Source organism: Entelurus aequoreus, linkage group LG01 (genome assembly GCF_033978785.1).
Source record: "Entelurus aequoreus isolate RoL-2023_Sb linkage group LG01, RoL_Eaeq_v1.1, whole genome shotgun sequence".
Taxonomy (NCBI): Eukaryota; Metazoa; Chordata; class Actinopteri; order Syngnathiformes; family Syngnathidae; genus Entelurus; species Entelurus aequoreus.
The window spans coordinates 93,300,279-93,313,192 of record NC_084731.1 but is presented as its reverse complement, the minus strand read 5'-3'; the positions used below and the strand labels follow the sequence as shown (position 1 = coordinate 93,313,192).

The 12,914-nt window shown below is 36.6% G+C and overlaps 1 protein-coding gene across 2 annotated transcripts in view; it reads left to right on the top strand.

Annotated features, from left to right (window-relative positions):
* Nucleotides 1–12,914, top strand: part of LOC133659413 (FERM, ARHGEF and pleckstrin domain-containing protein 1-like) — a 90,995-nt gene that overhangs the window by 68,767 nt on the left and 9,314 nt on the right. The window contains exons 14-24 of one of the 2 annotated variants that reach the window (XM_062062181.1): nucleotides 150–316; nucleotides 383–469; nucleotides 3,089–3,225; nucleotides 5,132–5,213; nucleotides 5,290–5,351; nucleotides 5,423–5,598; nucleotides 6,679–6,809; nucleotides 6,879–6,947; nucleotides 11,108–11,197; nucleotides 11,289–11,371; nucleotides 11,479–11,591. In XM_062062181.1, the coding sequence (XP_061918165.1) occupies nucleotides 150–316; nucleotides 383–469; nucleotides 3,089–3,225; nucleotides 5,132–5,213; nucleotides 5,290–5,351; nucleotides 5,423–5,598; nucleotides 6,679–6,809; nucleotides 6,879–6,947; nucleotides 11,108–11,197; nucleotides 11,289–11,371; nucleotides 11,479–11,591 (1,197 nt within the window). Of the gene's footprint in view, nucleotides 1–149; nucleotides 317–379; nucleotides 470–3,088; nucleotides 3,226–5,131; nucleotides 5,214–5,289; nucleotides 5,352–5,422; nucleotides 5,599–6,678; nucleotides 6,810–6,878; nucleotides 6,948–11,107; nucleotides 11,198–11,288; nucleotides 11,372–11,478; nucleotides 11,592–12,914 lie in introns of both variants that reach the window. The other variant, XM_062062176.1, reaches the window with a different exon arrangement.

The window sequence follows — 12,914 nt, the reverse complement described above, 5'->3', positions numbered from 1 at the left end:
TGCGGTGTGGAGGAATATTTTCAACATAGTAGTCAAAGTTCAACTTGGCAGTGAATTTCTTGCAGTAGCTGCTGACCTTTCTATTCAGTCTGTTGCCTCCCGTTCACGTTATCTCACTCTTTGTTCCCCTCATCTTCCTCCCTCCCCAGGAAGTCCTGCAGCGGAGGCTTCACCGCTGCACTCGGCGGTGAACGGAGCAGTCAATGGCACCGTTGTTGGTGTGGTGGCCCCGAGTCAGCTCTCGCCACTCACCAGCCCACTGCTCGCCGACGCCGGATATGTTCGTAACGACGAGGAAGAAGAGGCCAGGAGGAAGGTGGGAGGAATATATAATCGGACTTAGTTGGACAGACCTTTACACTTTTATGTTTGTGTCCAGAAGTTTCCCACAGACAAGGCCTACTTCATCGCTAAGGAGCTGTTGACCACCGAGCGGACTTACCTCAAAGACCTGCAGGTCATCACTGAGGTAAGGAGGCCAATAGAAAGTACGAATCAAAAAGTAAGACTGTGCACTTCATAAGGGTGTAACGGTACGTGTATTTGTAATGAACCGTTTCAGTACGGGGGATTCGGTTCGGTTCGGAGGTGTACCGAACGAGTTTCCACACGGACATATGAAGTAGCGCACCGCACGTTGTGTAAACAATGCACACTGAGGCACAACACACGGCATGCTAGCAACGACCGGGCTACTACAACATGCAAAAGCCAGAGCTGGAAGACCCTCCTGCCTCGTTAAGATCTCTCGTTTGGGAACATTTCGGTTTCGCGGTGCGATACAACAATGGATAACATCGCTTCAACGAAGAGAGAGACGAACAAACACAGCTCCCCCTGCATTCAAGCAGCCTCTCCTCGGCGAGTCAGGCAGGGCTAAAGCAATAACAAATGCCGTTGGTGTTTTTATAGCAGCAGATTTAAGACCATATTGCATTAAAAACTTTTGACCCACTTCTATGGTGGAAGAACAATGAGCCCATATATCATCTTACTGCCAAGTTAGCCAGGCACTACCTCGCCATACCTGCTACCTCCGTGCCCAGCCAAAGGGTATTTTCCACAGCTGGAGACATTTTAACTGCAAGCAGGTCTGCTCTTTCTGCAGACAATGTGGATAAACTGATTTTTCTGGAAAAAACATGAAAATTGAAGGAAAGTCACCAGGGTTAAAGGCTGGGGGGGAAAAGAAAAGTTAATCTGAGGCTGAGTTGACTTGAAACTGTTTAATGTTGCACTTTTTGTATGTAGAAGAAAAGTTTTGTCATTTTATTTAATCTGAGCAACAACTTGAAGCAGTTTAATGTTGCACTTTATATGTGGAAATGTTGCACTTTATATGTAGAAAGGTTTTGTTAATAAACCAGTTCTGAGCCTTATCTTATTTTTTATTTTTTTTATATACACTACCGTTCAAAAGTTTGGGGTCACATTGAAATGTCCTTATTTTTGAAGGAAAAGCACTGTACTTTTCAATGAAGATAACTTTAAACTAGTCATAACTTTAAAGAAATACACTCTATACATTGCTAATGTGGTAAATGACTATTCTAGCTGCAAATGTCTAGTTTTTGGTGCAATATCTACATAGGTGTATAGAGGCCCATTTCCAGCAACTATCACTCCAGTGTTCTAATGGTACAATGTGTTTGCTCATTGGCTCAGAAGGCTAATTGATGATTAGAAAACCCTTGTGCAATCATGTTCACACATCTGAAAACAGTTTAGCTCGTTACAGAAGCTACAAAACTGACCTTCCTTTGAGCAGATTGAGTTTCTGGAGCATCACATTTGTGGGGTCAATTAAACGCTCAAAAGAGAACTTTCATCTGAAACTCGACAGTCTATTCTTGTTCTTAGAAATGAAGGCTATTCCACAAAATTGTTTGGGTGACCCCAAACTTTTGAACGGTAGTGTATGTTGACTGCATTAACCCTGGCAATGGACCCTGTGTGTATTTGTATGTTATTGTTATGTTAAAAGGATAAAGCCATTGTTTACAAATTTTGGTAAATAAATAACCAGAAAATGTTTATTTTGTTTTTTTCTTACTCTACCGAAAATGAACCGAACCGTGACCTCTAAACCGAGGTACGTACCGAACCAAAATTTTTGTGTACCGTTACACCCTTAAAGGCCTACTGAAATGAATTTTTTTTATTTAAACGGGGATAGCAGATCTATTCTATGTGTCATACTTGATCATTTCGCGATATTGCCATATTTTTGCTGAAAGGATCTAGTATAGAACAACGACGATAAAGATTGCAACTTTTGGTATCTGATAAAAAAAGGCTTGCCCCTACCGGAAGTAGCGTGACGTAGTCAGTTGAACATATACGCAAAGTTCCCTATTGTTTACAATGATGGCCGCATGAAGTGAGAGAGATTCGGACCGAGAAAGCGACAATTTCCCCAAAAAAACTTTTTTTTTATTTTTTTATTTTTTATTTTTTTTACATAAATGAATACAATCATGTGTGCTTACGGACTGTATCCCTGCAGGCTGTATTGATCTATATTGATATAGAATGTATATATTGTGTTTTTTATGTTGATTTCATATAAAAAAAAAAAATTTAAACAATTTTTTTTTTTTTTTTTTTTTTTTTTAAATTCTTGTGCCGGTACCAATCGGTCCGCGGTTGGGGACCACTGGCTTACGTGAATGAGCTAAAAAATATTCTTTGATATTTTACGGTAATGTGTTAATAATTTCACACACAAGTCGCTCCTGAGTATAAGTCGCACCCCCGGCCAAACTATGAAAAAAACTGCGACTTATAGTCCGAAAAATACGGTATATATATCTCATAAACACAAAATGTATGCAGGGGCTTAGCTCTGGATGGCAAATGCAAAAATCCTATTTGAATACTTTTGTAACTCTCACACGTGTTGCTTCTTAGCACTAGTTTCCAGAACCTTTGATGTGGGGATGAAGGCGTGTGCTGGGATCTTTTTTAAAACTTCTTAAAAATATTTTCTTTGGCTTGTGCTGCTGAGCTTTCAAGTCCCTCTGCTTTACCTGTCTCATTGCTCCCTCATCTATTTTTGGTCCTCTTTTCTGGTCGGCGTTAATCCCAGGTGTTCCAGAGTGTGGCGGAAAAAGACGAAGAAGCATTCCCGGCCTCTGTCAGGACCCTAATATCGTCCAACTACGATCCAGTCCACAAGTTCCACCAGGAGTTCCTGAAGGAGGTGGAGCAGAGACTGGCCCAGTGGTGAGTATCAGAGCAAGATTCAATACAAGGCTTTGACAGTATAATAATGATGCAATTACATTTTTAGTTGCACCTTTAAAAAGTGAAATGTCGGCTGTTTTGTGTGTCCTTGCAGAGCTCTCTTAATATGTTCCAGTCATGTTTTTGTAAGACAAGCGTGGCTCTCGCCTGACACCTGCTGCTGAAAATATTGACTACCAAACCTTACTGAATGTAAACCGTGCACTGGTGTTTTAATATTTAAAGAGCCTCCACAGTCAGGGGTGTCTAAACTTTCTCCTTGCAGTGACTAAATTTAAGAATGCCGGGGTTCATTTTATGCATTAGAGACGCTAAAACCAATCCAATGTAGGTCAATCGATGCTCCACTATCTGAACAAAACATGCATATCTTAGCTTGTGTTACAGGAGACAAACCAAAATAGTAGGGGTGTGGGAAAAAATCGATTCGAATTCAAATCGCCATTCTCACGTTGTAGGATTCAGTATCGATTTTTTATTTATTTTATTTTTTAATTTTTTAAGTAATCAATCGAACAAAACAATACACAGCAATACCATAACAATGCAATCCAATTCCAAAACCACACCTGACCCAGCAACACTCAGAACTGCAATAAACAGAGCAATTGAGAGGAGACACAAACACGACACACAACAATCCAAAAGTAGTGACACAAAAATGAATATTATCAACAACAGTATCAATATTAGTAACAATTTCAACATAGCAGTGATTAAAAATCCCTCATTGACATTATCATTAGACATTTAAAAAAAAAAAAAAAGAACAATAGTGTCACAGTGGCTTACACTTGCATCGCATCTCATAAGCTTGACAACACACTGTGTCCAATATTTTCACAAAGATAAAATAAGTCATATTTTTGGTTCATTTAATAGTTAAAACAAATTTACATTATTGCAATCAGTTGATAAAACATTGTCCTTTACAATTATAAAAGCTTTTTACAAAAATCCACTACTCTGCTTGCATGTCAGCAGACAGGGGTAGATCCTGCTGAAATCCTATGGTTTTTTTTTGATTGATTGAGACTTTTATTAGTAGGTTGCACAGTGAAGTACATATTCCGTACAATTGACCACTAAATGGTAACACCCGAATAAGTTTTTCAACTTGTTTAAGTCGGGGTCCACTTAAATTGATTCATGATACAGATATATACTATCATATATACTATCATCATAATACAGTCATCACACAAGATAATCACATTGAATTATTTACATTATTTACAATCAGGGGTGTGGAGGGGGTGGGGGGTAGGATATGGACAGCAAGTAGTGGACATAGAGAGAGAGAGAGATAGATCAGAAGGCATAAGAAAAAGTATCTGCATTTGATTATTAGCAATTGATTATTAGCAATCCGGGGAGGGTGTTAGTTTAGGGTTGTAGCTGCCTGGAGGTGAACTTTTATTGCGGTTTTGAAGGAGGATAGAGATGCCCTTTCTTTTATACCTGTTGGGAGCGCATTCCACATTGATGTGGCATAGAAAGAGAATGAGTTAAGACCTTTGTTAGTTCGGAATCTGGGTTTAATGTGGTTAGTGGAGCTCCCCCTGGTGTTGTGGTTATGTATTGAATGAATAGAGAATTGTTTTGAATCGGAAAAATACCGTTTTTGAATCGAGAATCGCGTTGAATTGAAAAAAAATCGATTTATAATGGAATCGTGACCCTAAGAATCGATATTGAATCGAATTGTGGGACACCCAAAGATTCGCAGCCCTACAAAATAGTGTAATATAAAATAAAATAAAATACAGTAATACCTTAACTTACGTGCTAAATTGTTTCTGTGACTGAGACTTTTAACTCAAAACACTTGTATCTGAAATCAATGTCTATCAATTGGAATAATTATTTATTTTTCCCCGCTCAGGGAGAGTCGATCCAATGCACACATTAAAGGAGACTATCAAAGAATCGGTGACGTTCTGCTGAAGAACATTCACGGTCTAAGGGTAATAGAACTATTATCTGACCTCCACTATGCTGCTGTGCTATGGGTTGTCCATGACAGTTTTCTCTCATCTGCAGCAGCTGACGGCTCATCTGCAGAAACATTCCGAGTGCCTGGTGGAACTGGAACGAGTCTGTCGGTAGGCGTACGTGCAGTTGATTGAGCGTCCGCATTTTGGGGGGAGTTTCAAACCGTCCCCATGCATCTTAGGTCGAGTCGCAAGGCGGAGACTTTGTGTCGAGAGCTGGAACAGCAAAGAGTGTGCTACCTCCCCCTCTACATGTTCCTCCTGCGGCCGCTCCACCGCCTGCTGCACTACAAACTCATCCTGGAAAGGCTCTGCAAACACTACCCGCCCACTCATGAGGACTTCAGGGACTCCAGAGGTAAAATAAAAATATACAAAAAGTGTTGCCTCTACCTTACAACCTCACTGCAAAAAGTCAGTGTTCAAAAACAAGACAAAAAATTTTTTTGGGGTATTTTACTTGAACTAAGCAAAATTATCTGCCAATAGAACAAGAAAATTTGGCTTGTCAAGATTTTCCAAAACAAGTAAAATTAGCTAACCTCTATGGATCCAAAAATACCTTAAAATAAGTATATTCTCACTAATAACAAGTGCACTTTTCTTGATAGGAAAAAAAGAGACCTTTTTGCTCAATATGTTGAAAAATATTCTTAAAATTTAAGTAAATGCTAGTGCCATTATCTTGGCATAATGATATTCGCTAGGCATTACAATTCTTGAAACCAGCAAACTTATACTAAAAACTAATATATTGTTCTTAATGGAAGGCAACAAGGCAACCGCTTGTTACTCTCGGGGTCTCCTAGCCGCTCAGGCAAATCATATGGTCTAAAAATGCATTTTTCCATGGATAACATGACATCATCGCGCCAAGTGCATGCTCTTTCAGTCAATTAGTGCGCATATATACAGCCCGGCCACCGGCCAAAATTTTTTTTTTGTAATTTTGAAGAATTCATCTGAATGTGCATGAACTATTTCTGTTTCGAAATGTCACATGTTAAATATTTAAATATTAACTGTCAGTTTACTGTACTGTGCCAACTGTACTACTATATGAGTACATATTTTCTATTGTTTCATTGCAAATAAAACAGCAAAGTCAATTTGGCTGTCATCTGTTTTAATTATTAGACACAATTGTGTCAAAGTCATGATTTTTTTTAATGCTTGAAATAAGAAATTATTACTTTAAAAAAGTAGTTTTATACTCATGAGTGTTGATGACACAGCTTTGCAACAGTTGATATTCTAGTTTCAAGCATGTTTTACTCAATATAGGTTTATAAAATAACATAAAATCTGCTTAGTGAGAAGAATTATCTTATCAGACAGAAAATAAGCAAATATCACCTTTATTTGAGATATTTCATCTTACTTAGATTTCAGTTTTTGCAGTGCTCCCTTAACACATTCATCCTCTTGATTCTTGCAGCTGCACTGGCGGACATCACAGAGATGGTGCTGCAGCTGCAAGGCACGATGATGAAGATGGAGAACTTTCAGAAGCTTCTGGAGCTAAAGAAGGACCTAACAGGCATTGACAACCTGGCCATCCCTGGAAGGGTCAGACACTTTGATTAATAAGACACATTTCCTCTGTGCAACAGTAATGCGTTTGTGTCGGACTCACAGGAGTTCATCAGGCTCGGATGCCTCAGCAAGCTCTCCGGGAAAGGCCTGCAGCAGAGAATGTTCTTCCTGGTATGACATGCTTTTACCGTATTTTTAGGACTATATGGAGCACTTAAAACCCTTTCATTTCCTCATAAATCGACAGTGTGCCTTATAACCTGGTGCGCCTTTTGTATGTATTATTCTGGTTGACCGTACTCACCTCAAACCAATTTTAATTGGTACACAGTGTAATGATAAGCAGTGTTGGGTTAGTTACTGAAAACCAGTAACTAGTTACAGTTACTAGTTACTTTATTTCAAAAGTTACTCAGTTACTAACTCAGTTACTTACACTAAAAAGTAATGTGTTACTGTGAAAAGTAACTAGTTACTTTTTTCCCCCCTCTTTTTAAAAAAAAAAAAAAGCTCCCATTAATGCCCTTTTAGCCTTCATTTCAGTACTGTTATTGCACTGGAGAATAATACAATCTGTTGATCAACTTGACATGCATTTGCATCACTGAACTCTGCTAAGCAATGTGGTCTACATCAGTGGTCCCCAACCTTTTTGTAGCTGCGGACCGGTCAACGCTTGAAAATTTGTTCCACGGACCAAAAATATTTTTTTATTTTTATTTTTATTTTTTTTTACATAAATAAATACAATCATGTGTGCTTACGGACTGTATACCTGCATACTGTATTAATCTATATTGATATGTAATGTATATATTGTGTTTTTTATGTTAATTTAATAAAAATAATTTTTATTTATTTTTTTTTTTTTTTAATTTCTTGTGCGGCCCGTTACCAACCGGTGGTTGGGGACCACTGGTCTACATACAACACACAAAGATATGTTTCAAAGGGCCAAACAGGCCAGAACAAATTGACAAAACTAATTTAAATAGCTGCAACATAACATACATAAGTAACAAACAGCATAATAACAACATAGCTGTAAACCTGGCTTCACCTAAGGAAGGCACATGTGACATACACAAAGCCTAACCAGGCAGATTTGAATTGTTGTTTTGGGCTGTAGACGGGATCTTTGATCCAAGACACAACTTACATTTAACTAAAATGTTCTTTTCTTTGTGCTAGACAAAAAAAAGAAGTGAGAATATCTCCATGTTAAGACACTCGAGTCTGCAGCTCCGTTGTTAGTAAACACAGACACGCCCCCCCCCTCCCTTGCCCTTCCCACACCCACACCCAGACACACTTGTGACACAAGAACATTCAGAAGGACGACACTGCAGCGCTCCAATAAAACACACTCGGATCTTCTGTTTCTAGCCGATACTACGTAAAAAATTACGTAAAATAACGCAGTAACACATCATGTAGTAACGGTAACTGAGTTACTGAATATAAAAAAATAACGCGTTAGATTACTAGTTACCGCCGAAACTAACGGCGTTACAGTAACGCGTTAGTCCCAACACTGCCTAAAGCTGCTGGCACGGCCGCTCTACCAGCCGAGTCACGCCGCCCAAGTACTATAGACCAGTGGTCCCCAACCTTTTTGTAGCTGCGGACCGGTCAACGCTTGAAAATTGACCGGTGGGGGGTGTCTAAAAAAAAAAAACAATTGTATTTATTTATTTATTTATTTTTTTTTTTTTTTACATAAATAAATACAATCATGTGTGCTTACGGACTGTATCCCTGCAGACTGTATTGATCTATATTGATATGTAATGTATATATTGTGTTTTTTATGTTGATTTCATAAAAAAAATTTAAAAACAATTTTTTTTTTTTTTTTTTAATTTCTTGTGCGGCCCGGTACCAATCGGTCCGCGGACCGGTATCGGTCCGCGGACCGGTATCGGTCCGCGGACCGGTACCGGGCCGCGCCCCGGTGGTTGGGGACCACTGCTGTAGACTATAGTTTGAATTTATACAGGATCTGTCAGTAGATTTCATGTGGAGGCGCTAAAAACTATCGATACAGAAAAGATGATGGGAAGAAGACGCTGCCGAAATTGAGGCACTTATATAAGACCGCCCACCAAACGGCGCATCCTGAAGAGACGGTCAGAAAGCGGGTTGAAAACAGTCTGTAAAACATAATCCATGCAAAATATTGACCAAAGAACCAGCATTACATGTTATGTAGACCAGTGGTCTACATAACATGTGTGGGGACCGCACAAAAAACAACAACAATTAAAATAATAAAAAAAATAAAAAAAAATAATTGTTTTTGTTTTTTTTAAATTAAATAAACATAAAAAACACAATATATGGATTATATATCAATATAGATCAATACAGTCTGCAGGGATACAGTCCGTAAGCACACATGATCTTTATGGAAAAAAAAAAAAAAAAAAAAAAATTACACCCCCCTCCCCCCCGGTCCGTGGGACAGATTTTCATGCGTTGACCGGTCCGCAGCTACAAAAAGGTTGGGGACCACTGATGTAGAACACTGGGAAGTGTTTTAAATATAGAAAAAAACGTTGTAACCCCTTTAATGCATCATCATTTAATGCATACATGCATAATGCATGTATTTTTGTGCACCTAATGTATGAAAATAGACCCGTTAATCCACAGTGAGCTTTATAATCCGGTGCGCTTTATGGTCTGAAAAATACGCTAATTATAGTTTTTACTCAACTAGTGTTGTCAATTTTTTTTAATCAGATTAATCACACTTTAGAATTTGGACTAATCGTGATTAATCACAGGTTATATTTCGCTTGCCTAAATTAAATCAACTTATTGAAGAGCTCAATATTTGAACACAAGTGCAAATATATTGTCAGAATATCATACAGGAACGTGTTTTAAATGTTCTTAATATTTGTTACTTAAATGCACTACATTTATATGCCCAAAACTTGGTAGCAGTTTTCTCTAATACCCCAACTGAGTGTATTTTGAAATGAAATTTGCCAGCGAGCATAACCGTCGGAGTGTCCTCACTCATCTTTTCACTGATCTGACCTGATCACGACCTGTGCCGCCTAAATTGCGTGATTAATTGGCGCATATACATGATTAATGCGATCATTTTTTTGTGATTATTCACGTAAGTTAATTCGTTATTTTTGACAGCCCTGAACGCAACACAAGATGCACTGCAAAAAGTCAGTGTTCAAAAACAATTAAAAAAAATTAAAAAATTTGGGGTATTTTATTTAAACTAAGCAAAATTATCTGCCAATAGAACAAGAAAATTTGGCTTGTCCAGACTTTCCAAAACAAGTAAAATTAGCTAACCTCAATGAACCCAAAAATACCTTAAAATAAGTATATTCTCACTAATAACAAGTGCACTTTTCTTGGTAGAAAAAAAAAGAGACCTTTTTGCTCAATATGTTGAAAAATATTCTTAAATTAAGTAAATGCTAGTGCCATTATCTTGACATAATGATACGCGCTCGGCATTACATTTCTTGAAACCAGCAAACTTTTACTAAAAACTAATTGATTGTTCTTAATGGAAAGGCAATAAGGCAACCGCTTGTTACTCTCGGGGTTTCCTAGCCGCTCAGGCAAATCATGTGGTCTAAAAATGCATTTTTCCATTGAAAACATGACATCATCGCGCCAAGTGTGTGCTCTTTCAGTCAATTAGTGCGCATATATACAGCCCGGCCCCCGGCCAAAAACTTTTTTATTGTAATTTTGAAGAATTCATCTGAATGTGCATGAACTATTTCGGTTCAAAATTGTTTAAAATGTCAAATGTTTAAATATTTACTGTCAGTTTACTGTATTGTGCCAACTGTACTACTATATGAGTACGTATTTTCTATTGTTTCATTGAAAATAAAACAGCAAAGTCAATTTGGCTGTCATCTGTTTTAATTATGAGACACAATTGTGTCAAAATCATAATTTTTTTGTTCATACTTGAAATAACAAAATATTACTTTAAAAGTAGTTTTATACTTGTGAGTGTTGGTGACACAGCTTTGCAACAGTTGATATTCTAGTTTCAAGCATGTTTTACTCAATATAGGTCATCAAATCTCAGCAACAAGCTGTAATATCTTACTGAAATCATTTAGGACCAAAACCCTTAAAACAAGTAAAAGACTCTAACATAAAATCTGCTTAGTGAGAAGAATTCTCTTATTAGACAGAAAATAAGCAAATATCACCCTTATTTGAGATATTTAATCTTACTTAAATTTCAGTTTTTGCAGTGTGACCTTTGAGACAATTTGGGTCCTCAGGCCAAAATAGATAATGCAACCTTTTTCCTGACTTCTTGCCTCCAGTTCAGCGATTCCTTGGTGTACACAAGTCGGGGGATGACACCGTCCAACCAGTTCAAAGTCCACGGCCAGCTTCCCCTCTATGGCATGACGGTATTCCAACGAATTGCTCAAAAATGTATCGTTGAAATCCTCCTTTATTTGGAGACTTGATTTGGGGATTTATTTGCATGTCCGTGTGCAGATTAGAGAAAGTGAAGAAGAGTGGGGCGTCCCTCATTCCTTCACGCTGTTTGGACAGCGGCAGTCAATGGTGGTGGCAGCCAGGTACGCACCAATACATACTTATAGAACCTTTAAAAAATGCAAACGGGACCTACATACCTGTTTAATAGTTCAATTAACACATTTTCCTCCCTCCTTATTCTGCCAAGCTGTGCAGCCGAGATGGAGCAGTGGCTGGAGGACATCAGGATGGCGATTGACCTGGCAGAGCAGACCAACGAGCCTCACATGGACCTGCTGTCTACCAGCCCCTCTGAGAACAGTAAGCTAAGCGATATCACTTTGTGGGACTGAAGCGGCAGGCTCGAAAAGGTTCTGTTCATTGTTTGATTTGTAAGTGCTAGTTTTCAACACTCAGCACTCGACAAGCACCCATCATAGTTTGAACTTAAATTGTACTAATATTGTACATCCCGCAAAGTCTGGACACATAGACAAAAATGTATATATTATACAATTATTATTGTTTGATTTATTGTACAATTGTTTTTGATTGTCTGTATACGATATAAACAAATGGAGAGACAAGTGGTAGAAAATGGATGGATGGATGGATGGAATTTAATATAGTCTTTTAAAATGTATTTATTAATTTGTATCTTTGTTTTTAAATTTCTTATATAGAAATATAATAAATTTTTATACTGTATATATTTATATTTATATACACACAAATATTTTGATACAAATGAATGTTCTTTTAAATTCAATTTTTCCATTCTTATACAGTGTTTTTGTATGGATATTACTTATTTTAATTTGTATATAGAAAAATATAAGAATAAATATAATATCTTGATGATGCGAAATGTAATATAAGAAATATATATGTATATACATGTTTTTATTTATTATATTCATTTTAACACAGTGTATACATATATTTTTTAATATGCAGAAATATTGTGATATAAAGAAGTTGCACCTACGTATATGATGTTCTTTGCATTTTTTAATATACAAATAGATGTAGAAGTTTTCTTTTTAATTTATTAATTTTAATACATCATGGTTTTATTTTTTTATTGTTATATAAGTAACGTTTTCTTTCAAATTAAATTTATAAATTATATTACAGTATATTTTATGTTATGTATACATGCTTTTATATATTTGTTGTGATATACATAAATAGGTTGTTCCTTTATAAAAAATAAATGCTATTGTAATAATTTTTTTTAAATGATTTATTATTTATTTGTTCTTTGCATTTTTTAATACACATATAAATGTAGAAGTTTTCTTTTTAATTTATTAATTTTAATACATGGTTTTATTTTTTTATTGTTATATGAGTAATGTTTTCTTTCAAATGAAATTTATAAATTATAATACAGTATATTTTATGTTATGTATACATGCTTTTATATATTTATTGTGATATACATAAATAGGTTGTTCCTTATAAAAAATAAATGCTATTGTAATAACTTTTTTTAAATGATTTATTTATAATTAGGTAAATTACTTTTTTTCCCCAAATATAACGCATGTATATTGTGTATAATACTGTATATGTCTAGACTTTAGGGAGTGTATAATATAGATTTCCCCCTTTTCTTCTCACTATCATTTGCTACTGTTA